Source organism: Toxotes jaculatrix, chromosome 20, assembly GCF_017976425.1.
Source record: "Toxotes jaculatrix isolate fToxJac2 chromosome 20, fToxJac2.pri, whole genome shotgun sequence".
NCBI classification, from domain to species: domain Eukaryota; kingdom Metazoa; phylum Chordata; class Actinopteri; family Toxotidae; genus Toxotes; species Toxotes jaculatrix.
Genome location: NC_054413.1, coordinates 7,845,351 through 7,872,738, shown reverse-complemented (window position 1 = coordinate 7,872,738; position 27,388 = coordinate 7,845,351). Strand labels below are relative to the sequence as shown.

At 41.4% G+C, this 27,388-nt stretch overlaps 1 protein-coding gene across 3 annotated transcripts; it reads left to right on the top strand.

The window, feature by feature from the left end:
• The first annotated feature begins 88 nt into the window (after positions 1-88).
• nck1b (NCK adaptor protein 1b) lies at positions 89-27,161 on the top strand. Of its 3 annotated transcripts, XM_041065551.1 has the most exons (5): positions 89-287; positions 11,541-11,593; positions 12,089-12,329; positions 22,108-22,862; positions 22,962-27,161. In XM_041065551.1, the coding sequence occupies exons 3-5, from the start codon at positions 12,104-12,106 to the stop codon at positions 23,160-23,162; spliced, it is 1,182 nt and encodes a 393-aa protein (XP_040921485.1). In that variant the 5' UTR covers positions 89-287; positions 11,541-11,593; positions 12,089-12,103; the 3' UTR covers positions 23,163-27,161. The 3 variants fall into 3 exon arrangements, with proteins under 3 accessions (XP_040921485.1, XP_040921487.1, XP_040921486.1); XM_041065553.1 differs by lacking the exons at positions 89-287; positions 11,541-11,593; positions 12,089-12,329 and adding an exon at positions 12,736-12,788; XM_041065552.1 differs by lacking the exons at positions 89-287; positions 11,541-11,593; positions 12,089-12,329 and adding an exon at positions 15,255-15,362.
• Positions 27,162-27,388: the final 227 nt, after the last annotated feature.

Here is a 27,388-nt window from a genome sequence, read left to right as displayed (position 1 = left end):
CCAATTGCATACAAGCGGGTGGGACCTGGAGTCTGAACGGCTTGTGTAGCTGCTGCTAAGCTAGCCTAGCTGCACTGCTGAGCAATGACATGCTTTGATATAGAAATGCTATTCCAACGGGGCACAGCGTCTCATCAGCTAGGCTAGCTTGTTGGAGTGGAAAAATAACTGGCTGCTGGCTAGGGGTCTAGATATCATTTGTGTGCATCAACTCTCAGCTTGGGTGACGGTTCTACACATTAAATCTTTCCGAAAGGAAATAAGAAAAGGTGGCCATCGGCAATCAGGTAAGACATGGTATGAGTGAGCGGGGTATGAATCTGATCTACCACTGACGGTGATCCAGGCTACCGCACTAACGTCTCTCACGAGAGCTACAGGCTAGCTTCTGCTGTCCTTATTCACCGAGTAACGTTAAAACTCACGTCGGCTAACAGCTAACCGTGAACCCAGACAAAACCCGTCTGTCTCCTTGCCAGCATGGCCAACATACTGTTACCAAGCTGGCTAACGGTTGGTGTGGCTGTAACCGAGATATCTGCAACCACCAAAAGCGTTTTTGTAAATTTTCTTAGCCAGTTTAACGTTAGCCAAGTTGGGTAGCGTGACACGCTGTCAAGCTTAAGTTACAAGATAAAAGCTCTATTAAAACTGCTGATCAGCCTTTAAATGTGACTACGCTTCATTTCGTACAGTGCAACACGTTCACGCTTTTATTTCCGAGACTGAAAATGGAGAGAATGACTAAACAGTATCCACAGCAAACGGTTTACAACGCAAGTAGCATCTTGTAATTTACTGCTTTCACATCATCTTATTGTATTTTCTGATGTTGTGTTTTTCAAATGTTGCTAAATCTCATGTTTAAGTTACTGGGTGTTTTGCAGTGATTGGACCAGCTTGATCAGAGTCACGATGTATGCGTTTCCTAATATTAACTTGTGATTCCCTGTACTTGTATTAAAGATAAAGAAGCCATAAATGGTCATTTTGTAATCAGTCACCCCTTGTTTTGCCCATTTACATTGCCTTGATATTGATGCTTTGGCCTTAGGGATAGTTTTCATTATTGGTTCACCTATGTATGTAATATTTTATATATAATTGAATACAAGTACATTAACTTTGGGCTCAAGGATGCCTGATCAACAGTTCCAAACCCAAAGATATCCTGTTTACAATGAAATCAAACAGCTAGAAGCCAGACGTTTTTTACTTGATGAGTGACTTTAACACATACTTAGTTATCAGAATTGTTGCTGATTCTGGTTTCTGTTTTTCAATTAACTGATCATTTCAGCTGTAACTAAAGTAGAGAAACCAACAATTGCATACTGGAAGGAAAATATCAGTGTACTTTCATCTACCTAGGGAAACCAGTAATTGGTAAGCAAATACTGTGTAAGTGAAATAATTTCTGTTCTTGTTTTTCAATAACTGCACCCTCTGTTTATCTCCCAACATTGTCTCTACCTTACACAACCAAAGCCAGACTAAATGTCATGCTTCAGTAGCACAGTGAGCGATAAAGCTATACAAATGTTTGTGTTCTGTTACAAAACTTGAAACAATTACCAGATTAATATCACTTGGGTTTGTTTTTTTATCTCACTGTTATTAAATTAAGGATATGTGGTTAGTTAGACCTGAATGGTTTTAAGAGGGTGGCATGTATGTCTTTCCAGATGCCAAGGGGGGGGGGGGGGGGGGGGGGGGTCTTTTGCAGCTGCTGAATCGTACAGTTTCTGTAATTATTGTCACACTGACAGACCTCTTCACAGTCTCTCATTAAGGTTTCAGGGAGGTGGTGGGGGGCGGGGGGGTGCTTTGGTTTGCAGTAGCTCTTTTCTCGGTGGGAGTCGGAGGGAGTATAGCCACAGTTTGCAGGGAAAGAGATTGTGGAAGTCTGCTTACCAGCATAATTTGCTTGAAGGCTGATGTTATATTTCTCTTGAGTACTGAGGTCAATTTGTAAGACATGAAAATGGTCATTTGGAGACCTATGGAGAAAGTTTGAGCCTACCAGCTTCCAGGTCACAAGCTCGCGTTTGGGACTGAGGGTTTCCCGTGATGTAAAGCTTTCACTATTCAGCTTTGGCATGTTGATATTGCAGTGATGTGGCCCTATTTACTTCATCTGTGTCCTATTTATAGCTCCTGTTGACTCAGATACCCTCTAATAGCAACCTTGTTTGAATGTTATGACAGTATAATCTTTGAATGTGCAGTGATGAGCTCTTTTTGTAGAAGAGTGTTCCTGGCTATGGCTACCAGTGGCCTCCAGCAGCCAAATCTGTCCCCACAGCCTAGAGGAAAATACCAACTGTGCATTTTCACAATAGCCAAAAAACTAATGTGGCTGAAAATTTTCCTGGTCAAATGACAAGCTTAGGAATCTAGTCTATTAAGACTATTAAATTCCCCTAAAATGGGGAATTTTTTTTTTGCAATTGTGTCTTGTCTCACTTGTTCTTACTCTAATCTCCATTATTGCTCAAGCTCTTTTCCATTTCCTCATTTTCTGTCATGATTTTTTTTTTTCTGTCTAACACGTTTTCTTTTGACTGCCCATGCATATAGGCATATTCGAGCAGTCAGGAATAAAGGTACTTTCTATATTTCACCTGTTATATAAGGAAGCTAGTACTTTGTCCTGGTACGATGAGCAGGATCACACAAGTGTTTTTTCCTATACTTTACTGCTATCACAGTCAAGCAGACCTGAAAACATAAAAAGTCTCAGTTCAACTGTTAATGCATGCAAAAGCAAAGTCATCAAGCATTGCACAGTTAGTGGTGTGTGGTATGTCATGTGATGACGTTCTTGCCTACTTCTATAAAACCGTGCAGGTGAGACTGTGCATGGTTGAGATAATTGCAAACATTTCTGATTTGGAGTAACTGATTTGACTTCCTCATTTAGAGAAATGTGCAATTTCACTGGTGGTGTTTTTCTTTATTAGCTCATTATGGTTTGGGTTTTTTATTCAGTGGGTTTGGCAGAAAGAAAATGAGGATGTGTGCTCCGTAAACCGCAGCTGTCATTGTGATGACAAGTTGTTCTGTAGTGATGACTAAAAAAAGCAATATTTTCAAATTTGTTCTTAGAGGTGTAAAAAAAAAAAAGAAAATTCTTGACGAAAGCAAACTTTTGAAGTACAGTTTCATTTTCACTGTGATTCACTGAGGCTGTGGTCAGCCCACCTCTAGATATTTTGTGTGAATTTGTTGAATCAACAGTAGCTGTAGCCTGCAGGTCTACTTCAGTCTACCACATTATTGGCCACTAGCACACTAAGTGATACTCTAAGAATATTCTTTCAGTAGCTGAAATAGCATCATGAAATTGGTGGTCCATGGGTGGCTTTTGGCCCCTAGGCTTTTTCTTGTCATGTTGATGTTCTTTTGATCTGACCACTTGATCTCTGATCCCTGCATGTTTATTCTTTATGGCTTTTAATGGAAACTGTATGACAACCAATCCTACATGGAAAAATCTAAGCAAGGCTGTGGTCCTGTCATCAACGTTAGTGGTCACATGTGAATAACCATTCAAACTTTCAAATGATGGCTTCATATAACTATAATATAAGGAAATATTCCAATTAAACATCAAAAGAATAATGAATAATTTGGACTGCATAATATAACAAAACACTACTAATATTCTACTTTCTATGCTAGGATCTGAGTCCTGTTTACCAATCAAATTAAAAAATTAAGATAATCTTAGTTTTATTGTACATTTAACTCTTTCCACCTTTCTGTGTGGAGTTTCCATGGTCTCTCTGTGCCTGCATAGATTTCTTCCATGTACTCTGGCTTCCTCTCACAGTCCAAAGACATGCAGATTAGGTTAATTGCCGGCTATAAATTGTCCATATGTGTGAATGGTAATGGTTGTTTGTCTCTATGTATATGAGCCCAGTGATAGGATGGCGACCTGTTGCTCGTCTTAAACGTAAATGAGTTGGTTTTGTTCCAGTCAGCATTACTTTGTGCAGTTTTTTTTTTTTTGAATGGAAAGTAAGAGGAAAAAAATGGAGCCGCAGACAGGAAGATGCAGACAATATGATGTCTGTTATTCAGTGAAGCTCAGTTTTATATGACAGCAATGTCAGTTTTAGCCACAACATGTCAAAATAAGCTCATTGCAGTTTCTAACTTTTTTTTCGATAGCAGTCATGTGGGAAATCGGACCGTGGAACTACTGAAACTGTTGTTCAGGCAACGAATAGGGCGAGGAGACTTCCCTCAAACCTGTATATTCAATGACAATCAATCTGGGAAAAATTCATCCTGATTCTTAAATTAGTCAGGATCAAAAATTTTGGGGCTAAAATCTGCCCAACAGAACTAGCTGTCAGTTTCAGTATCAATCAATATCAAATTGATTCTTGAAACTAATATGTGGAGCTTTGTTTATCTGATTATATCATTTTTCTGATTATTTTCCTAACACAGCTTTATTAGCAAACTGAATCATCTTGGTAAAAATTGGTCTTTGAGAAGCCTCTAGCTCATTCATCTCAGAGTCCCAGGTTCTGTCCTTTGGAGGGGTTAACAACATACAATGTCATCTGCCATTGTCTTGTTTAACACTGTCACTTGGGGGTGCCAAAGTTGAAAATTTTCTTGTTCGTGGTGGCTTTAATTAAAATGGCACGAGAACATACATTATACTTTCAATACAGTTTGGTAAAAGAACTCCCAGTTTCATGAAGAACAGTCCTCTCAGTGTTTAAAATGTGTGTAGGCCGTCGCATTCAGGCCTCACAGAGGTGAGGGTTTCTCTGGAAAATGTTTTCTTTCTTGTCTGCCTCCTATCAAACATCTTGTAGATGTTGTTGATTTGTGCAGACCCCAGATTTTTGTGGCATCACCATGCAATCTGGAATGCCTCCTGCTCTCAAGATGCTCATACACAAGTTCCAACACGTGGCTCTCCCAGACTAATGTCCCAAGTGGCTTGTTTAGTCCTATTGTGACAGCACCCTAGGGCTCATATTTGCCAGGATGTACGAAGACTAAGAGGAAGCAAGTGTATCCATTTCATCTCTTTGACAAAGGCTGTCTGGGATTATTATCTTGTGGTTTACAAATGATCTGCTATTTTGACTGCAACAATAGCTTTTTCCAGAAGGCTGCAGTTGCAACGAGGTATGCAGCTCATCATCTGTTTTACTGACTCCTTAATGCTACTAATAGTTTTAAGTAGCCTGACAGCACGCAAGATCAAACCACAAACAGCTTCATCATTCTGTAGTTCTTGATGTTAGGAATCCTTCTGCTTTGTAAACTTGGATTAGTCATTGGGAAATCCCCTGGAGCTCCCAGACTTGGTGAGGTAACCTGAATGTTTATTTCGCTGTTGCCTTGATCCCAAGGATTGCTTGGATGTGGCCATCGTTGGACCTGGTAGCTATAACCAAATAGGCCACCCAGAACAACAACTGGCAATAGCAGGGTGTGGATGCGGATGTGTAGGCTCTGCTGATGTAGGTGGGGTCTGAGGAAATAGATCCTTTCTTACACTGAGGTATTATGTTCTGCTGGGTATCTGCTTACAGTAAGGATGTATTTTCATAGTGGAAGGCCACCTTTTAAGGCCAGTTGTAGACTATTCCTTTATTGTAAATAATTAAAGGTAATAATTCAGATTCAGTTTATTCTTGCAAATAGTTATGCAGTGATATTATTTTGTATTTATGCGGTTCTAAATCATTGTAGGCTTCTTAAAAGCAACTTTGGTTATGTAAATTGCTGTGGTATATGATAAGGATGCTTTGATCAGCCTTTTCAGGGCTGATACTAATCACCAATTTATTTTATTGTGATCATTTTGATCTTTTTTGTCAGCAAGCACCCACATAAGAGACCCTGTGAAAACCACAACTTTTGTCTCATGTCTGTTTCATCCCTTTTTATGTTGAATTGGTCTCACCATTCCAAAATACTAATATGTCCCTGTGCGCCGTTACTTCACTATGAGTGCTTCATTTGGTCCTGCTTATGCATAGCGAGTGCTGGAGGCCCATTTTAGCGTGTTGTAAACTCAAATTTTTCTTTTCCTACAGAGAAAAGGATTTCATTAGCCATTATCCACTGACATTTTATTGAAACTGAATTTTTATCATGGATTTTCACATCTCATCTGTGAAGTCTTGTGAAATGAAGAATAGTCAGCCATAGTGAAATGGGAAGTGAAAATGGGGAAATGGAAACTCTTTTGAGTTATGTTTGTTTATTTTTTTTTAACAGTTTAGCTTTTATGATTATTCATATTTAGTAATGACTGTCCTCTGTTATGTGTGGGTGTTCAATCAGAATACTAAGTTTGATAAAACCTCAGTCCCACAGATTTGTACAAGGAGTGTTCTGTGATGAAAGTTGAGTGCACTTAGCTCTCGAACAATAAACATAAAATATTAGGTTATACATATTTTTGAGGGGATGAGATTCCCCTAAGTATTATAATTATTACCCCAGTCTTTTTAAAAATAATTTTGCAGTACACTAAGTTAGAGTGGCCTGGCTAGAGACTCTGCATTTTGTATCTAAATTGCTATGCAACATATTTCAAACAATGACATTTGTGTACGCTTCTCACAGATTTGTTTTGAGTGTAGGGGGAATCTTTTGATGTGAGGTTGGCCTGAAAGAAAGCTCGAAACTTTTGGTGTTGGTTGTTGCTATGAGAGAAAATCTCTGGCAATTCTCAAAGGACATGAGCCATGGTCTATTTTAGGCCTTTCCCAACTGCCGAGGGTGATCCCGAGGGGTGGATAACCAACTGCTTTCACACAGTCATGATTAGCCCAAAACACTGGAGGCCCCTCTGTCCGTAATTAAGTTTTAATATGATACAGGAACAATATAGATTTCTCATGTAGAAAAACGTGTTTTCTCCCAGCAACACTGGCGTTAAAGCTGGTCCTGGGCTGGATATCTCATCTCTTAAATGAGATACATTACATGCATCAGTGCAAACTAAAGATAAGTTATCTGAACTCATCCGAACTCAAGGGTCAAGCCTGCACTCTGTCAAATTGCATCACTTTCCCATCATCCGGTCACCCTTGTGTCCACACTTCCTGTCTCACAGCTGGCCTGCCAAGTCTCCCATGACCCTTTGCTGCTATCCTGCTGTTTTGTTTTGAGAGAATCTAGGACAGCTGGGATGAGATGCAGTCTCATGGGTTTTAGTTGCTGTGGTTCGATGTGAAAAAGAGCACAAGCATGTATTCATCGGCCTGTCGCCGTCCCGCACTGTCTGTTAAGCGAAGCAGACCTGTGCTGTGGCTAAAATGTAAGTTTTGGTGTAAGTTGGAGGAAGTGCAGCTGTGCCAGAGGGGCTGAGTTAGCAGTGAGCATACAGAGCACATTCCAGAAGGCAGCAGAGCCCTGTGATTTTAGAAGGCTGTCACAGGGATTAGGTTACTCTGTCTGCCTCTGTGAGCTCATGCTGTTGCTGTCTCAGTGCCTCAGCGATCCTGCCGAGCAGTGGTACATTATTTGCTCTCACAGCGAAGAGAGACAAGGATTCACGATTGTTCTCTTAGGCTTGTTTACATTATACAGTATCCAGTTGTGACTACATTCTTACCAAGAACCTCTCGTGTCAGTCTGGAAAATAAAGTAAGGGCCATTCACAAGAATCCTTGCTGAACACTAGTACCATTCCAAATCTTTCCTTCTCATACATATTTCTAGTATAGTGTCCCTGTATCATGCATTACCAGATGGGCCTCTGGGTGTGCTCTTTGACTAGATCTCTACTTGTGTGCTGTTTAGTTTTTTTCCTGCAGAGACACAAGGGATTGTGGCAGCAGCTGAAGACTGCAGGATGTGGTGAACTCATGTCACTGTTGTTTCATAGTAACATGAGAACTCGCAAAGTTGCACTCTGCATCTCTGTTACTCCGCTGATGTGCAGTTGTTGTGGCTTGTGGGCTGCCGTGTTGCAGTGTTACTTAAATTTTATTGACTAGTAAAACTGCATTTTCTGAAATGTGTTTTCTTAACTAGAAAATCTCTAACCTTTAGGTAACAGTCCCAGATTAGGATTAGTAGTCCTCTGATGATGGGAAACAGTTGTGACCATTGTTGACACTCTTGAGAACATGAGTGGATTACTGATAGTAACACTGGTTGACCTGTCACTGGCCCACAAATGCTTCTATGGCAGGAGATAAGATGGACCCACTTTATCAGCTTGGTGTTTAGTAGTTTACAGTACTACAATGTTTGCATGACACAAATTCGCTCACCTTTTAATTTGCAAACCTCTTCTGTCTCGAGGTACATTGACCTCAATCTTGTGTTATTACCAGTGAGTTGAAGGCTTTTTAGCATGGAGTCGTTTTTGTAAGTAAAATATAAAATATTATGTTCAAATAATTATTTGATCAGATGAAAATTAATCACCACCAAATGTGATTATTTCATAGCTTAACATTTTCAGCTTCTCAAATATGACCATTTGCTATTTTTATCTGATCAATATCATTGTAAATGAAATGTTTTTTGGTTTGTACTGTTGATCAGAGAAAAGCATTGTCACATTCAGCTTTGGTAAATTGTGCTGGATATTTTTCATACATTTTTTATGTATCGTAGGCCTAACAACTCGTCGATTAATCCAAACAGTAATCCAGAATTAAATTAATAATGAAAATAATCATTAGTTGCAGCCCTAAACAAACATACTGCTATTACGTTCCCTGAGTTAAATTCCCCTACCATAGTGATCAGTGGGTGGGCCACTGTAATGAAGTTAGCTGCTGTTAAAACAGTATTAATGTAAATGGAAAGCCTGCTGCTTCAAACTGCTGGTGCACCCTGGGAAAGCTCTTATTGTGAAGCAGCTACAGGAGGCACTGACTTTATTGGCTTAATTTTTTATTCAGTTAAAAACGAAATATTAAAAATAGACCGTCTTTTTTTTTTGTTACTTTTCTGTTAGCAGATCAGTTCAAAAGATTGCAAGGGGAAATGGTTCAAGAAGTAGTAGTGACAGGGAACTGGGAAAACCCTGCCGTTACCACTGGCCACCATATTTGACCACCTGTCTACCCTTCATTGCAGTCTGGTTGCCCTTGTTGACAACCACAAAGCTCGTGCATACAGATCCTGTTTTTGCTTTATGTCTGCACCCATGTTATTTTCAGAGTTGGAGTCACTTCTTCAAAACATCTATATGACCAGTTAGTCATTATAAATGTCACAGGCTATTTGACTGGAAGCAATGATTCATGACATCATTACATCTGACACAATCTTTTCCATAAAGTATTTCCAAATCAGCAACGGAGACCTGCATACCTTCAATCTGGGATAGCCCCCCTAGTTTTCTGCATTTCTTGGTTGATTTCAGAGAAGTATTTTGATTGTGTAGAAGTGAACAAAACAGTCAAGATTTTTGGTGTACTGTGGGAATGGTGATGGATTGGGCTACCTGTTAATTCTGCCTGGCAGCAGGGTAAACGGAGATCCACAGTGGACGCGAACGTGACACCGTTTGAGCAGTTTGACCTGTCTGACCTCGTGTTTAGTGCTTTGGAGTGGCGAGTAGCCTTGGCCCAGTCTGCAGCTGCGCGATTAGCTCAGTGCATCTGTCGCCTAACTTCTTGATCCTCCCTCACATCTGTACTGTTGTAAGTCACTGCTGTGTTAATGTGCACTTAGTGCTCAGCCACCCTAGACATGGGGGGTGGTGGCAACTATAAGAAGTTAGACTGGTATGTAGTGTGTTTTCTGAAAATGGGAATAAGCTGGGAAAGGGACAGTCTTGCACTGATGATTCTATCATGCACTGTTAGGGAGAGTAGAGAGTGGGGGAAAAAAAGATAGTCAGGGAGGGATGTTGTAAATGGAGACGGAGCACATATACACACTTCTCAGCCTCTTTGGCAGACAGTTATCCAGCCCAGCCCAGGGAGTGGAGAGATTGTTGCCTTTGTCTTGGTGAAAAAGGCAGCACTCGAGGAGAGTAAATCAGCTCTTTGTTTTTGTGTGCCGCTCCCTAACATGTCTCCTAGTGGTCATTAATTTAATTAGAGCTAGAAAAGGAGCAGGCAATAACATGCCAAGAGATAAAACCACAGTATACACCCTAATGTTTTTTGGTAAATTAAGTCAACAACACCCCACATGGGGAATTACAGCCCAGACCACAGGTGTCCACCCCCCCGCCCCCAAAAAGTTGATATGTGAAATTCAGTGGGTATATTCCTTACACATTTTAGCTTCATGCCCTACACTTGTCTTATTCCAATCCATAAATAGGGCGAAATGAGATGTGGCACTGTTTTATGAAAGGATGAACCATCTCATCAACATCTTGACTTTTCTCCAGAGAAAGCTTCTTCCCAGCTCTCAACTTATGCTTATTTATTGTTTATTCTACTCCTCTTGGTGCTGCTGAAAAGTTAGCTTGGCCTCTTTATCCTTCTTATGTTTGCCTAAGATCAGGTTCTGGGCCTATCTCAAGGCCAGCTGCAGCTGAAACCTAGACACCACTGCTTCAAATAAAAACTGAGAGCTCTCAATCAATGAGGTCAGTGTCTTGTCCCTGAAGTCAGTCAGAGGGGGGGGAAAGGTGAAACTCCATCCACTCCCATGACATCAGAGCAGCTAAGCAGCCGCTTCAGTAGTGCCTCACTCTCTGAGTGCTGACCCAAGTATCTGCAGAATTAGCCTAAGCATAGCCTGACTGTGCTGATGGCTGGATGGGTCATAAGACCAGTTGTTGTGAATGTGCTCATTGTTAAACATGTTAAACAAGTTTTGCTTGTGGATCACAGTACTCCCAAGTCATAATTTTAGATGACCTCAGAAAGTTCATGTTAAAACCAACACTTCAACAGTGGAGTTTTGCTTGTAATGCAGGTCACATAATCACATTTGCATAGGCTGCACACTATTTATATTTATATTTATTTATATGTACATACTGCTAAATCTAAAATATTGTACATCATTAGTGCTCAGCGAGAGCTTCACTCCCTGACGTAGCCACACTGCTGATGCACAGGGCCACTTTTCCTTACTTCCCCATTACAGCAATATTTGCCATCTTCCTGGCTCCCAGGTTCATGTTTGATGCCTAAAACAATAGACAATCGTTGGACGGCTGCTGAGAGGAAATCATCCCCTCTCTAACTTTATGAAGAATGTGGATACTGAGAGATTAGAGCTGTACTCTCTGGCAGCCGTCAGTGTTGAAGACTGAAAAGAATAGTCATTTATATCTGTTATTTCAAGAATACAATTGGTGGGGGGAGTTATGTCTGAAGAGACTAAACTGTAGAAATACGAGTTCTGGCGTAGCTGTATTATATTTGGATAACACTGTCCATATTTTGGCATGACTATAGTAGTAGGACATTACTACATAGATAGCGACTTGGTTGTGTCTAACGGTTAAGACACAAAAACAATACAGTTACAAGTTTCTAAGAATTATTTAGAAATCTTTGAGGAAGTTTAGTGAAGACTCAATTTGTAATTCTCTTGCATTGTCTGTGTTCTGTTTCTAGGTCAACAGAGACGTATCAGAGCCCTTGAAGTTCTCAGCTTTGATGCAGTACAGGTACAGCTATCTATTTCCAAACAAAGCTTCTAAATTTACTTTTTCTGCATGTCTCTTACCTAATCATTGGGTCTGAAGCAAATGGCACAGCTGAAGAATAAAATATGTACGAAGGCTGTGCAGACAGAGAGGATCCAGATAGTTTTAATCCATAGTTTAGTTAATTTCTTAGGTTATGTAATTAAATGGTGACTTGTCATTATTGCAAGAGAACATGGGAAGTAAAATCAGCCTTCCACATCACCTACACTAACCAGTTTCTTGGGGTAAACCCTGTTTTGTTATTCTACAGTAGAAATTGGCCATTGTGTTGTCCTTATTCTAGGTAATAGAAATTGAGGCTAACTTTGTCACCACAACATTGGCCAACAGTGGCCCAGATTTCTTTGCATAGCAGAGGCATTATGCTGATATACTTGAAATTGTGTGTAATGCATAATATTCAGTCTAGCCTCTCTGATGTCCTCTTTTTGTCCTCTTCTCTCTCTCCATCAGTGTACCTAGTGCAAGATGACGGAAGAGGTGATTGTCATCGCCAAGTTTGACTACATGGCTCAGCAGGACCAGGAGCTGGACATCAAGAAAAACGAGCGCCTCTGGCTCCTCGACGACTCCAAGTCCTGGTGGAGGGTTCGAAATGCCACCAACAAAACAGGCTTTGTGCCGTCCAACTACGTGGAGAGGAAAAACAGTGCCAGGAAAGCTTCTATTGTCAAGAACCTCAAAGACACACTTGGTAAAAGAAAATATCATTTATGGTTACTTCAAGTTTGTAAGTTGTTGTTCATTTCTACTTTTAAGCATTGGCCAGAAACCAAGTCCTTGTTTATTTTTTTAATTTTACAAGCTCACGAGATACCAGATTTATATTTATGTCTTTATGGCTGCAGCCTGTCTTAGTTAGTGTTATATTCACAGTTGGTTTTTCTTATTAACTGAAACAAAGCAGCGTCATAGACCGCCTTTTTTTTAGGCCAGCTCTGACTTTGTTGTTGACCACATTGTTGTGGTATCCAGTGTTCTGTGTGTTCTGTGTAACAGCCTCTGCAGGAAGATGGTCTCAGGCTGATGCCTGATTGGTCGAAATGCTATAAGCTGCTTTATTTGTCACACTGTACTCAAAGTGAAAATTTAGTGTCTGATTGGAGTAGCTGTAGTGTCTCAAGTGAGGTGGTGTTCTTCCTTTTTTACTCAGGTAAGGTAGTTATTTATATTATTGATTTTAAATGTTCATTTAAAGGTTCAGTACAGTTGGGATTTTTGTTTCGCAACTGTGGCACTTAAGAAAACCAGTTAATCTGTTTTGCATTAACAAATCTGAATATCTCCACTTTCTGTTTGTGTTTAAGCAATCTCAAAAGAGGATTTCCTCCTCCTCCTCCTCTCTTATCACCAGAATTGATATGGCACAGGTGCTGTTTCCACTGTCAACACAACAGTAATATTTCTGGGTACTGCCATTTGCCAAGGGCTTTGTACAGCCAGGAGCAAGCCAAACGTAACTGTGTATGTAAGCCAAGGTTACCATTTGTCTTAGCTTAATTCTTCTTGATGACAGACATTCATGATAATTTGGGATACACTCTCTGACCACTGGCATCCAGCCTGGATTGCTGCCAGATAGCTTGGCATTCGTTTGGCCCGTGATTTCACTGTTTGATCGTTTCTCTTTTTTGTTTGTATAAAATGTGAATCTTGTGTGGCCAATGTTATCTTTTTTTTTCCATTTGTGATGCTTTTCATACTGTAATCTCCGACTTGTCCTGCTCCGCAGGGCATCGTTGTCCTCATTTAGAGCATGATGGGATAGCTATGTGTGTTAGTATACTTCACCCATTTTTGTTTGGCCCCAATCTCATTAGATTAGGTTAAAGGTTGTGCACCAGCATTTGCCACTGTGGAGATTTAAGGCAGACTAAAACAGGCTTGCATGATATTGACAGTAAGTTGCTTTTCCTGTTTTATAAAGGCAATGGGTATATTGTGGTTGTGTGGTTGTCTAGTCATTGTCACTGCAGTTTTGTCTAATGCATTGTGAAGTTGAATTGTAAAGCTGAGGATAGCATATGTGGTTGATGGGCAAGTTTAACAACAACATAACGTCGGACCACACTTGTGAGACTGACAAAAGAGGTACACTTGTCTCCTTTGGTCATCCTTGATGTGGTGACGACGACACACTCCTTGTATAGGGTAGGGTGTTTTCTGGGTACTGCTAACCTTAAGTGTTTCATATATTTACAACTGTATCACACATTGCAGTGTTTGCAAAACTTATCTTTTTGGACACAGGAACTGTGTCTTCCTGTTAGCTGCACAGTGTCTTTTGTGTGTGAGTGTACTAGTGGTTAGAAGAGAGTGGTGACATTCAGGCAGCGCTGTGTGCTGAAATGCTCTGATGAAAAATGATATGAGAACAGGAAGTGGTCTCCTGATGGCTCTTTTGTTTCGCAATTAATGTTTTCTACTTTTAGTCTTGTCTGTGATAAAACTAACAGTTTTCGAGACTTGTCGTATTTGTGATCCCTTTACACTGGCCTGTGAATTGTTTAACTGCTACACTTTAAGTCTGTTTTGCCCTCAAGTGTGTGACTTTATTTGTCTGTCCATGTAGTATTCACGTGCGTGTGTGCGTGCGTGTGTGTTTGTGGTTGGGAGAGAGTGTGCGTGGTCATGCGCCACAGCCATGAGCCTCTCAACAACTTCCCACCTGTCACTGCATGCATTGATAAGATAACCTCAGGTGAACAGCTGCATGAATGAGACACGCAGAACACGCACAAACACACGGGCTCAGGTCTCACTCACACATATCCAATAAAACACAGACTAATGTAAAACATGAGTTAAGGCGAATCCAAGCCTCGTTAAACTCTAATACAATCATTGAAGGCTTGTAAATACTTCACCTTCATGTGTTGTGGTTTATGATCTATAAGTAAATTTAGGACATTTTAACTTGGAGATTGTGGGTGGTTTTGTTTTTCTTGTATATATCTGTAAGAGAGCAATAAGAGAAGCAGCATGATGACCACACTGACATATATTATGTGGGAGGAAAAAAATTTTTTTCCTTTTTTTTTTTTTTTAAACAAGGCTGTTGCTGGGTGTGGAGTGGTATCATCATTTGAAAGAATGTGTGAGGGTATGATCTGTCTGCAGATGGCTGTTTTGCTGTGTGTGTGCGTGTGCGTGCCTGTGCGTTTCTCTGTTTGAGGACTCATGTTTCCTGGGTTTGTTGTAAAGTTATGAGTGTGTCTCTACAAACAACTGTAGTCATGTGACACTGAGCACTCACTGACTCACTTAGCCTTTGCAGCGTCCCCAGAGGTCCCTTTCTGATATATTTTTTCTTTTTTTCTTGTGCCTTCTTACTGATATCAATCTGACACTTAATTCTGTTAAAATAGCTCCTTCACTTTCCCTATTTCTGTCTTCTTTCATCTTTTTTTCTTTCTCTCTTTCTCTCAGTCTAAGTTCTAAGCTCCCCCCCCCTCCCTTCTTCTTTCTCACTCCATGAGGCCTCTGTACTCTGCCTTCCAGAGCTGGACTGGAGGCCTCTCTAGCCTGCACTCTCATTGGCTAAGCCTGACCACATGGTCAAGGAGTGGGCCGCCCTGCTCCTCTGTCCGCCCAGCTTTCTGGGTGTTCCAATGGAATAACTCTACAGCTGCAGTGGGAAGAGAGCAGGGGCCGGGAAAAGAGACAGAGAGAGGGAGAGACAGCGAGCCCAAAATGGACATGGCTAACCTATTCAAACATTTCTTTCGTGAGTTTTCAACTTTCCTAGTCTTCTGTAGCGACTTAAAGTTGTTCTGACTTGTGTGCTGTTTTACAAGTGGTGTAAAGAGCTTTTGTCTGAAGTTTGAGCGGGTCTTTTTTCTGTCTGGCAGTGCTGGGGGAGTTGTCAGAGTTTGTTGTTTCTTCTTCTTTGTTTTTTTTTCATCTCTGCTTTCTGATTTTTTCGCTTTAGTTGTTTGTCGGTTGTAGCTTTAGGTTAGCCAAATGATGTGTCATGTTTAGAGCAGACGGAAACTGATTTTTGTGCTAACATGTTGTGCTGGCAGAGACAGGGAGAGGGAGTCTTAACAGCTTTTGAGACTGTGTCTGTGTGAGCGGCTGCAAAGACTGGGTGGATATGCTTTTGAAAAGCCTTCTGCTGAGCTGAAGCCTGTAATTGACTCAGCAATCCCTCTCCGTCTCTTTCTTCTAAACACACATTCACACACAGTAATCCTACTTCATTTTTTCTAGCATTTTGTCCTAGTGAGTGGGGTGTATCTCAGTGGATTACATTATCATGCTTGAAGACCCCCCCTCTCCACCCTGTTTAGGAATATCTCAAGACATAGCCAAAGTCTGTTTTCCTTTATGCTACCCTCAGGGCAAGCTTGCTCATTCTGGGAGGGCCCCCCCCCCTCCACCTCCAGTCATGAGCTACAGTTGAAGGGACGCGGGGTGCTCATGTAGAACACTGTAGTCATTGTGCTGAGAGGAGGAAGGGGTCTCTGCTGATTGATGGGACCTGGGCTCCCATCTCCTGCACCTCGCTCGGTTATCAGAGGAATGTCATTACCCAGGCAGCTCTGTGGGCTGTGGATACTTAACAGCCACACTGACACACTTTTTCAAAAGACCCTGGCGCACACCCATGCTGTAATCTCACCTTGTAACTGTTGAGTGTTATCTCCTGTCTCTGTCTGTCTTGTCTACTTGTGTGTGTGTGTCCACCGCCTGGCCTGTTTGCAGTGTAGGAGATCCAGAGGGTGAGAAGAACACAGAGATGAGCTAACAAACCTTTTTCTTGTGTAAACTGAGAGCTGTTAGTCTCCTCTATCTCTCTCCCCTCCCTCTGTTTTCCTGTTTCTCAGCCTCCCCAGTGAGCGGAAACTCTAATTTGAGCCACATTTCTCTCCGAGCTTTGGAGGACTGCAGACCAGAGAGGAAGTGAGAAGTCAGAAGGAAGTTGAATCATTGTGCAGGGTCTGTCTGTTGGACTTTCTGGCAGTCTCCGTCCCTTACTCCCTCTTTTCCAACTCCCGCTTCTTTTTTCCAAACCACTGCTCACTGTTCCCTGACCATAAAAGCAAAAGACATAATCACAATTAAGAGCTTGGCGGCAGAGTTGTCAACGTCACTTAGGCCAAAGATGTTTTTCTCTTTGTAAAGCTGTCCACTCATCTTTATTTTCTTGTGTCGTCCTGCCATTAAGAATTGCTTAAGAGAAAGTGAGCAGTGATCTGGGCTTGATGAAGTGTAGCCAACACTGTAAACACGCTAGAAGAAGAGAACCATGGAAGCATCTACAGCACGGTTCCCTTTGTCTAATGAATTAAGTCTCCTGTAGGATGCAAACAATTATTTTCATTATTGATTAATGTACACGTTATTTTCTCAAATAATAGATACATTGTTTATTGTGTCTACAGAATGTCAATGAGAATCAAACATTTTTACAGTTTTTGCTTGGAAAATTACTTAAATGATTAATAGACCATCAAAATAGTTACTAACTGATTAACAAATTGTCTAATTATCAGAATTTAATGGTTTTGGTATCTCTCTGAAAGTAATAGCTTTCTGTTAAACGAGAGAATTAGGTATTATAGTACACTTTTGGCATTGAACAAGAGGTGTCCACAGTGCCAAGTACCTTAAAACTGACAACTAGCAAAAGCTTGCAGTGCATGTCTGGTCAGATTTGTGGTTTTGTTTACTTATTTCTTGAGTAGTTAGTTCCTTTGTTTTTTTTGTTTTGAAGTTAAGTCTAGTTTCATTTCGTTTGTGAAACCCAAAACTCAAGCGTGGTATCGGCAATACTATTGAAAAATTCAATTATTTCTCAGTAAAACTGGTCTGCTGTTGCACCTGCTTCCACATATAATTACTGGTTTAAGAGTGTGCTCTACAGTATTGAATTACGGAAAAATATCAGTGTCATGACACGTGTTGCTTTACTGCTTTATCACACACCAAGTACAGTCATAAAATCAAAGATATGGAAAACTTTCGGCATTGAACTAGGGTAACGGTGCATTGATTGCGGGGGAATCCCAGCCATATACATTTGTGCTTTGACAACACGTACTTTACATCTGGGTCACCAGAGCAGAGTTTGTTTGACAGTCAGGACAGGTTCTACTTGGCCAGACCTCTGACAGTAACTCTGCACTGTCCATAGCAGTAAAAACCAAATGGCGCGCTCTCTCCTTCAGCTCGGCTTCACTTCGTCACAGAGACTGATGGCTGCCTGTTTTTGATGACTCAGATGGCTGAAGTTGAAAGAGTTGTGCACGTTTCCTGCGCAGCTATCAGCCAGCCATGTTAGCAGCTTGATTGAAGCTTTAGTCTTGAAAGGCAGTCCCAACCCGTCCCCGTTAAAGAATACATCGGCTCGCTCTTGTGTGTGTTCTCTTTGGTTTGTTTGACTCACTCTTTCTGGGGGCATGTGGCTTTGTTACATTTAATGTGTAGGTCTCATACCAGACCATATGGGTGAGGGTTGCTGCGTGGCGTCACATGGCTGGTGAATACAAGTGGCATATTATAGCCGGTTTTGTTAAAATGACATTTATGTATGTGATAGTGACGTGTTGTACTTTGCTTTAAAAATATTGAGGTTTTCCTTTGTCAGCTAGCAAGCCATTTCACTGCCGTTGAACTTGTTCCAGTGATCATGTTGTGTTGAAGTAGGGGGATGTTCAGGCACTGTCAGACAGCCTGACGCGGGGTGTTGTCGCCCACAGAGGAAGAGCCCTGGAATGGAGGGAAGCCGAGGGGTCGAAAGGGCCCTGGCAGACAATGGACAGCCAGCCAGCGTGGGGAGGCCAGAGTTAAAAAACAAAACCGGTTCCTGGCTGTCACTGGTATACGAACAAACTCCCCAGCACTTTCTTCTCCTCCTCCTGCTGCGCCTCATCTGTAAACAAAAAGTGAATTTTTTTTTTTTCCCCAGAGAGGTTTAACATATGTGTCTTAAGGTCTTTGTCATTGTGTGTAGTGATTTGCTGCCATCTGAAGCAACACATTTACCTTCCCCTGCATCCTTCTCTTTGGAAATGCACAGGAAAAGGTGTGTGACGTCAAAAGAGAGAAACATTTCCAGTGCAAATTTTAAATTTACCTTGCTTTCTTGTAACCCTGTCATGGTTTGTGGCTTTCAGAGGAAGCACTATGCTGCCGCATCTGCATATACTCATGTAAAGTTCATGCAGTTGGTAATATTTAGAGTTTGCTTCAGGTGGATAGAGCACATATGGGCTATGAGACCATATGTAGGGGGGGGGGGGGCCGTTGAGTCTGGGGGCAAAGTGGGGTGTATTTTTAGTTTATAGTCTACAAACTACTAGTTGTGCGCTTTTCCTGATACAGTATTTAGGCACAAAACTGACACATTATAGTAATTACTGACTACTGCTTGTTTAATCCAATTCTTCTCATCCTCACCTGGTCTTGTTATGGTAAAGGTGGAAGGTATGAATGGTACTGTGGGGTGCTGGTAAGATGGACTGTCCCATGATTAAAGATTGAGTTCCGTTGGGCACAACAGCTTTGTCCTATCTGATGTGCTTTGCCTCAGACGACTTTAGTCACTGTGAAAGTGCTTTTAAAGCATGTGCAATGTTTTTTTTTTTCTCAAGACAAAGATTAGCCTACGTATGTATTTTTTTACATATTAAAAAAATGACAAAATTCAGCCAGCTCTGTCCAGAGACGTCTCTAAATTATGTGGAATTTCTTCAGGTTAGAAAATGGCTGTATGATCCTAAGTTGTGTTGAATAGCTTAGTGTATTTCAGACTCACCCACAGATTTTCTGCATACTTATTTTTAATATTGGGCTTGTTATTGTGCACTTACTACTCTAGGTACACTGCACTCCTTATGCTAGAAATCTCCTCCCCTCTTTTGCAGTCAAACGTTCAGCCTCTTTTCAATACTAGAGTGCTACTGGACATACATTTTAGAGGTCAGCATATTTTAATAATAATAAGGTCCAAAGATTGTCGCCCAAGTTCAGTGTCACTGAACGCACAATGCTACACTGATGAAGTACTTGCCAAAGTCAGTTTTGCAGCTGTGTCCAGTACTACAAACAGTGGCCCTACTCTAAGCACCATGCTCGTTTCTTTGGTGTGACAGCCCAGTAAGATAAGAGCCTCAGCTAAATTGTAAAAGGAAGCACAAACTCACAGTTCTTCTACTTGGCCACACAAGTGAGTTCTCAGCAATTAACCTACAACAGAATGACAGATGGGCCCTTAGAGAAGCAGACACCCTCAATAACAACCCCTTATCTCCTGGAATCATCTGCCTATAACTGTACAGGCAAATACCAGCTTCCCCCAATTACCTTTGCTTAGATTGAGCATCTAGTCAAATCCAGTGGTCTTTGGCTTTTTGCTTTTTTAATGCAAAGCTTTCATGTGACTTTAGCAGGAAGTAGCAAATAAAATGCCTGACAGGGACACTGATAAGGGCTGCGTTACCTGGCGAGCGCGATAAAATATAACCTTTCAGTTGTCTCCGTTCTCAGCTGGAGCTAAACTATACTTTATTTATCCAGGGCTGACCTCTAACCTTTGTTTGGAGCTAACTAGGTCATTTCCAACTGTGCACAAAACACATCCTGGGGCTTGCACCTGCATGAACATGTTTTTTTTTTTTTGCACGTGATATTTTAACTGTTGTGGATCTATGTTCTGTCTGTGTAACGTTTGCATCATTTTAAACACTGAAGAGGGTGTTTGTGTTGGTATATGTGCTTTTATAAGGACAGAAGAAACTTCAGTCCCAGGTTTTGTGGCATGTCACTTTGACTGTTTCATTTTCATGTAAATTGTTTATTTATAGATTTACACATATGTAGATATTATTCGTATGTTTTTTTTTTTTTTTTTTGGAGTTCACTCTTAGAGTTAAAAAGGCTACACAGAGGCGTAACTAGACCTAACCTCCACCTACAGACATCAGCTCTTAACACCCTGTCTGGAGTCTGGAGTTATGTACAGTGGTGTGACTAATAACAGGGTCTACCTGGAAGCAATTTGACGTTGGACTCTCTGCGCTACCATGAAATTTGTCTGCACTCCTTGAGTCACGGACACCTTTCAGTAACAATTTATCTGTGGTGAAAGAGATTCAGTATGGCGTTGTGACACATTAGTCATGTTCTGCACCAGAAAACAAACAAACGTACTCACACACACACACCGAGCAGCACCGTCATGAAGACTACACCCTGCCGTCATGTATAATTTCACCTCTCTGACTTTTGATTATTCAAGCAATAGCCTTGCAAACGTAATCAGAATTAGAATCACTACTTTGCTCCGCTCTCTGTGTCTGATATCAGTGTCTGACTGGTCTCAGCTTCAGTCTGGTTTGCCTACATCATCAGTTACCATAGGCTTGCGATGATAACAGTAATATCAGATTAGCATTTGTAAGACCTCGTAAAACGGTTGAGTGTTGCTTTCCTTGTTTCCTCAGGAGAAAGTAATGTATAGATAGATCAGGCTGAGTATCAGAGCTGCTTTTTGGTCTCTTGGAAAGTAGGAAGAAGGAGTGATCTCACTACCGGGTTCTCTGGTAACCACGCATGTGTTTCATACAACTGTTAGCATGCCAGGCTGCCAAGTGGAAATTTTTGTCCAGTAAGACGATGGCCGCAGGCCTGCCAAAGCACAGCCTCAGGGCTCCATAACCCAGGAAAAGGCCAAAGGGCCCGGTAATCCCCCTTTAGTTTGGAGATGGTGCCACTGAGTGCACGGTATCCAGCTGCAGTGCGAACAAGGCCGCAGGTGTCAGGGCAGCCTAGGTGATTAGCGCAATGTGATTAGCCACAGTGAAATGTGACTGAACCTCTTTGCTCACACAGTTCAAGGCAAATGTAGTTAATTTCAGTGTTGAATAAACTTTATTTTTTTAATTTCCAAAGGAATTATGGGCCCATGCTGAAACGTGTTTTCATGCCACTCAGATTTTTTTTTTCTTTGCAGGCATTACTTATTTGTTTCCTCAGCACCTAGGCCTAATCCCTGAGAATGTATTTGGATTTGGAATGTGGGAGGTTAGGGCACTGTAATGGAAAAGAATGATATTTAGCCCTGCTTACCCACCCTCCCTGTACTTCAGCACACCCCCTAATGCTTATTATCGCTGCCTGGTATTTGTCTGGGATTTTTTTTCCTCCTCCCTTACATTTTCAATGGTGTTTTTTTTTGTGTGTGTGGTTTTTGTTTTTCTGTCGAGACTTGTACCACATCAGTGGAAGGATGTGAAAACTGGGATTCCAGGGACTTGTGTTTTAGTAAAATGATGACTTTTAAGTCTAATTTACTCAGGAGGACCTAAAGGCCTGTCTGTATGCTAATTCAAAATGTCAAGTGCCTTGTAATTAAGTTTCTGGCCTTATTCAGTGGACTTAGTTTCACTGTAGATGATGATGATGATTATGCTATTTCTGTAAACTCTTACACTTTTCCTTGATTTTTTTTTTTTTTTTTTGTCTAGGAATTGGGAAGGTGAAGGGCAGAAAGGGTGTGGGGAGAGACACAGCGTCCAATGCCGACACAGATATGTATGCAGATAACGGCGAGCGGCTGTACGACCTCAACCTGCCCGCCTTGGTCAAGTTCAGCTACTCAGCTGAGCGTGAGGACGAGCTCTCTCTGGTGAAAGGCACACGGGTGGTGGTGATGGAGAAGTGCAGCGATGGCTGGTGGCGTGGCAGCTACAATGGACGATCGGGCTGGTTTCCGTCCAACTATGTAACGGAGGACGTGGATGGGACGGCGGGGGGAGGGGGAATGGGCGGGGTCAGTGAACCGGTCGGCTCGTTGACAGAGAAGCTAGCGGCCGTGGTGAACAGCACCACGAACGGAAACAGGGTGCTGCACACGGTTCAAGCGCTCTACCCCTTCAACTCAGGCAACGACGAGGAGCTGAACTTTGAGAAGGGCGAGGTGATGGAGGTCGTGGAAAAGCCGGAGAACGACCCGGAGTGGTGGAAGTGCCGCAAAGCGGACGGACAGCTGGGCTTGGTGCCTAAGAACTACGTCACTGTGCTGGACTCCACCTCCCATAAACCCCCAGCTGGGCTTGCTGGGCCGCCCACACCTGACTGTGACTACATCTCGCCTTCAGGCAGCGGGCGCTTTGCGGGCAAGGAGTGGTACTACGGAAAGGTGACACGCCACCAGGCAGAGGTGGCGCTCAACCAGAGGGGCGCAGAGGGAGACTTCCTCATCCGAGACAGCGAGTCATCGGTCAGTGGCCTACGCCTTCTAATGCAGCAACCACTGATTCGATCTGTTGCCTTTAGTTGCTTTGAACGCTGATAATAACTTTGTGTTTCCTTTTCACAGCCAAACGATTTCTCCATCTCCCTGAAGGCGCAGAGCAAGAACAAGCATTTCAAAGTGCAGCTGAAGGAAAACCTTTACTGCATTGGACAGCGCAAGTTCAACTCTATGGAAGAGCTTGTTGAACACTACAAAAAAGCCCCCATCTTCACCAGTGAGCAGGGAGACAAACTGTACCTGATCAAGGCCTTGGCTGCCTCCTGATCCCTCTCTGTTACGCACACATGCACTCTCACACAGACACACACACCTACATGTTGTTAACTGCATCCATATAAATATATATACATACTTACGCAAGAACACACACTAACATTTAAACTCCAAGCCTGAGGACTTAACACATCATCAGGACTTAAATGCGAGCATTCCAAGAGGAGGTATGGAAGCAAAAGCATGGGAGAGACTCGGAGGAATGGAGGGTGAGACAAAATGACTATGGACTCCTGAGAGTTGACTACAGACCTCTTGGTCGCCTATTTTAAATTATCCAGATGTGTTAGGTCATAGGCAATGCCATGTATTTCCACCTTGATATCTATTAGAGTTGCATTTAGTTTCCTCTTTTTTTGTTTTTGTTGATAATATATAATCTTTTAACAGTTTCTTTTTAAAATGTGATGATTTTTTTAATTATATCCATTACACAACAACCAACCATATTAGGCATTTTTTTTTCCAGATGTTAGGAGATTCAGAATCTATCTTAGAGAGATCTACATTTCAACTCATTTTTGTGTTGTTTGTCTTAACTCATTCTTTACGGTTGTGGATGCACTAATCCACAACTTCTTGCTAAATGCTAATCATGAATAAAACTTAAGTGACCAAAATATATTTATTGATACAATTCTATTAGGATCATGGTTGTAGAGATTGGAATATCACAGTGTGCATCTGTGTGTGATGGGAAGATTCCTCTTCTTGTGCAAGGTCAAACTAGATATTCATCTTTCTTTTTGTACTACAGAACTGCTTGTCTCACATATTGCTGTATCCATATCATGTGAATGTTACAAAGGCGAGGCACCAGAGACAGTGGGGAGCTCAAGGTCCCATAACTTTGCATGCAGACGGAGTCGTGTCCTTCACCCTTCGCACCTTCGCTGGAAGAGTGAGATTGATGGAGTTTATCCGTGTGTCTGAAGGTCCTGAAGAGTCGAAAAGTTGAAATTTGGAGCAGCTCCCGCCGCCCCCCCCCGCCCCCCTATCCCCCGCACCCTGCCCCTTCAAAAAAAAATGGCGTGTGAGTGTGACTGACAGCTGATGCATCCTCCCAGTGTTGCCAAAGGGGACATCGCTCTCTGGAGGTGAGGAGGAAGGAGGGCAAGGGGGGTGGGGGTGGGGGAGGGGGGTGGGATGTACACTGAGCAGTTCTGTGGAAGCTGGTAGGGGAAATGGAGGGCCAGTCCAGGCAGTCCAGAGGATGATGTCACTGCTCTTGAATTAGTAATCACTGGAGGGAATGGAGGAGTTAAAGGTCACCCAGGGGTCGTGTTTGTGTGGTTGCAGAGCATATACATCAAGCTAGGAGACACCCTCTTTCTTAAGCATGTACAAAGGATTTTCAGAAAACAATTCCTTATGGCTAAGAGCTGCTGGAAGAAAAGAAAACTATTTTAAATGCTTTGATGTTTTCTTTGATCTGGGCATTTATATCCATGACGGATTTATAAGAGCAAGTTTAAGTGTCTGTAAAGTCTCCGAGTTTGGTGAGCACAGCTTGCTGTATTGTCAGTGTCAAGGTAGAATACGTTTTCAGTGCAACACATGGTTTATATTTACTGTAAAGGTTTCTAGTGAATGGGTATTTGTGGAACGAAAAAATGGACCAAGCGGTGTTTGAATGTCTAAGGGCAGCTAGTACCAGTGCCTGCAGCGTTGGCAGGGAGCTGCACCAGCCGCGGGCTCAGGGAGACGATGGCGATGATGATGATGATCGCAATGCCTGTAATGATGACTTCTCCAGCTGTGGCCAGTTGGAACTGAACGCAGAAAGAGAAAGAGAGAGCAAGAGTAGAAGAGGGATTTCACAGAGGAGGAATGGAAAAGTGAACCCTAAGAAAAAAAAAACAAAAGCAGTGAATTAGGATCTAGGGAGGAGACTTTGAGAATCTGTTCCACTGGATAAGTGTATCTGGAATTCCGCTCCCAGTCATATTCGGGTGGGGAAAATGAACGGAGGCCAACGCTGATGTATCATAGTAGAGAAAAAAATATTTTGGATGGGAGTTTTTTGGAAGGGCTTTTTAGGTCTAGTCAATCCAAGCATTAAAAAACTGCAGTCATGCCACACAGAGCACAAAACATGGGTGTGAACCTTTTTTTCTCTCCATTCCCCAGGTGACTGAGCTATTCATACAAGAGCAGTGTGATGACAGTGTGTTTTTTGTGTGCTTCGGAGCTGTAAAAGATTAATTATAAACAGAGAAACAATTACCTTTCAATTTGATTTATGATGGCAAGTTAAAATGGCAAGTTATAATTTTACATCTACTGCACTGCTACTGGTCAAAATCTTAATTTAACTGTAATTATTCTACAAGAGAAACAGTTTATACATTAGAAAAAGCAACATTCCAAGATGAAAGCTTCTGTTAGGATTGAACAAATTTCTGTCTATGTGCATCTTTTTTTTTTTGTGTTAATTTTAGGTTCTAAATCTATGAAGATTTATTTCAATTTCACATACTACCATCATTTCAACATGTGTAGGATATTTGTACCTGATTTCCCACTTAAGTTTCTGTATGTGACTGTGTTACCAGTTGCCAGATAAGTACTTGGGTTACAGGAATCCTGTTACATGTCACTTTAAACACACAACCCCTAGCTGTTGTATTGGTGCCACATTGCTGACACTTTGTGCAAGATAGTTTGCCTGCAGTTGTAATAAACTGCTGTCAGCAACCCTTTTTTTTTTTTTTTTTTTGTGCGGGCGTGTGTGTGAGAAATTTCCTCCCCGACTTCCATTTCTACAGAATCTGCAATATTACGCAGCATTAAAGTGACAAACGCCAACGCAATGTGCCCCAGTTAGAAGGATTTAGGATGAGATTTTAATGTGCCTTCACAGCTTTCTGTCAACCAAAGGTTTAGTGTCCCCTTTTTTTTCTTTATCCAGTTCTTCCCACTTGTCAGTGCTGTGTGCTATTTGGTTAAAGCTTTGCATGTGCATCAGTTGAGTCTGATCAGTGAGCGATGTGTTGGGGTGTTTGAAAACATCCTTGTAGAGAAGGGTATTTCCTCATTCAACGCTCACTTTCTTGACGTAGGTTGAACATGTCAGTCTGTTTTTTTGGTCATGCATAAAATGCCCATTAGTTGATATTGTGTGTAGTTTCAAGTGACCTTACTGTAGCTGATCTCATCAAGTATAACTTCTTTATGTACAGTATAAAAATATGTGCTGATGTTATTTCAGAAACATAACCCCAGGTGTGATGTAATCATGACCTGAATCTCATGTATGAGCACCTCAAGTAACGGTATCACATATTGTTGGTTGTGAAGAAACTGTCATGGTTTCCAAGGAAATAGTTTTTTATGTCTGTATGTATTTCATATAAGACTAGTGTAAGACATTCACTTTTGCAGTTTAGCCACTTAAATATGTAAAAAAAAAAAACATCCTCAATACTTAAATGTGTTACTTGATATACAAATACAAAACTACAGTATCTCCCTGCATAGATATTGTTATAAACTGGGATCTTTTCATTTTACAACAATGAAGGCTGCATGAGCCGAGCCTTGTAGCTGTACAGAAATGGTTCTAAATCTGCTTAAAAGACATTGAAGTCAGTTGTGACAGATATTATCAAGAGATTGTTTATCAAACTATTTTTCATGATCAAGAACTACAGCGCAGCTGGAACTCTTTATTTCCCGTCTGCTTAACAAGCCTGAGAGAATCTTGAATCTTAAGATTGATTTTTTGATAATATTCAGAACAAATGGCCCATGTTTAACTTTGGTGCTTTTGTGCTGCTTACATTTCTATGGTGTTCTTTGTCTCACAAAGCTTTGTTCTGTATGAGAGAGAGTGAAGATCCATGCTGTGGAATGGTAAAGGCAGTGCTGTGAAAATTTAATGTCATGCTCTTAATACTGTTCTTATGGAGGGGAGACTGTTTTCAGGTGTAATAATTTAGAAGAGTTTATTAGAGTGTTTGAAAGATGTAATAAACAACACAAAACTTATAATGTCTGTTGTGTCAGTGTTTGAGTGCATTAGGAATTAATTGTTGATACTTCCACATTTTTTTCTTAATGTTGAATATTACTAATGCTACTTCTACTAGTATACATATGTATTAGTATGTATACTAGTACATATGTGTACGACTATGTATGTATACAGATATTTAAATGAAGAAAATGAAGCCGTACTATACTAGGACATTTTTTGGCACATTTTGAAGTCATAT

Excerpts from the sequence above, each read along its gene's own strand:
- nck1b (XM_041065551.1), top strand. The coding sequence starts at position 12,104 with ATGACGGAAGAGGTGATTGTCATCGCCAAGTTTGACTACATGGCTCAG. Across the intron at positions 12,330-22,107 it reads GAACCTCAAAGACACACTTG|GAATTGGGAAGGTGAAGGGC; the intron begins GTAAAAGAAAAT and ends TTTTTTGTCTAG. Across the intron at positions 22,863-22,961 it reads TCCGAGACAGCGAGTCATCG|CCAAACGATTTCTCCATCTC; the intron begins GTCAGTGGCCTA and ends TCCTTTTCACAG.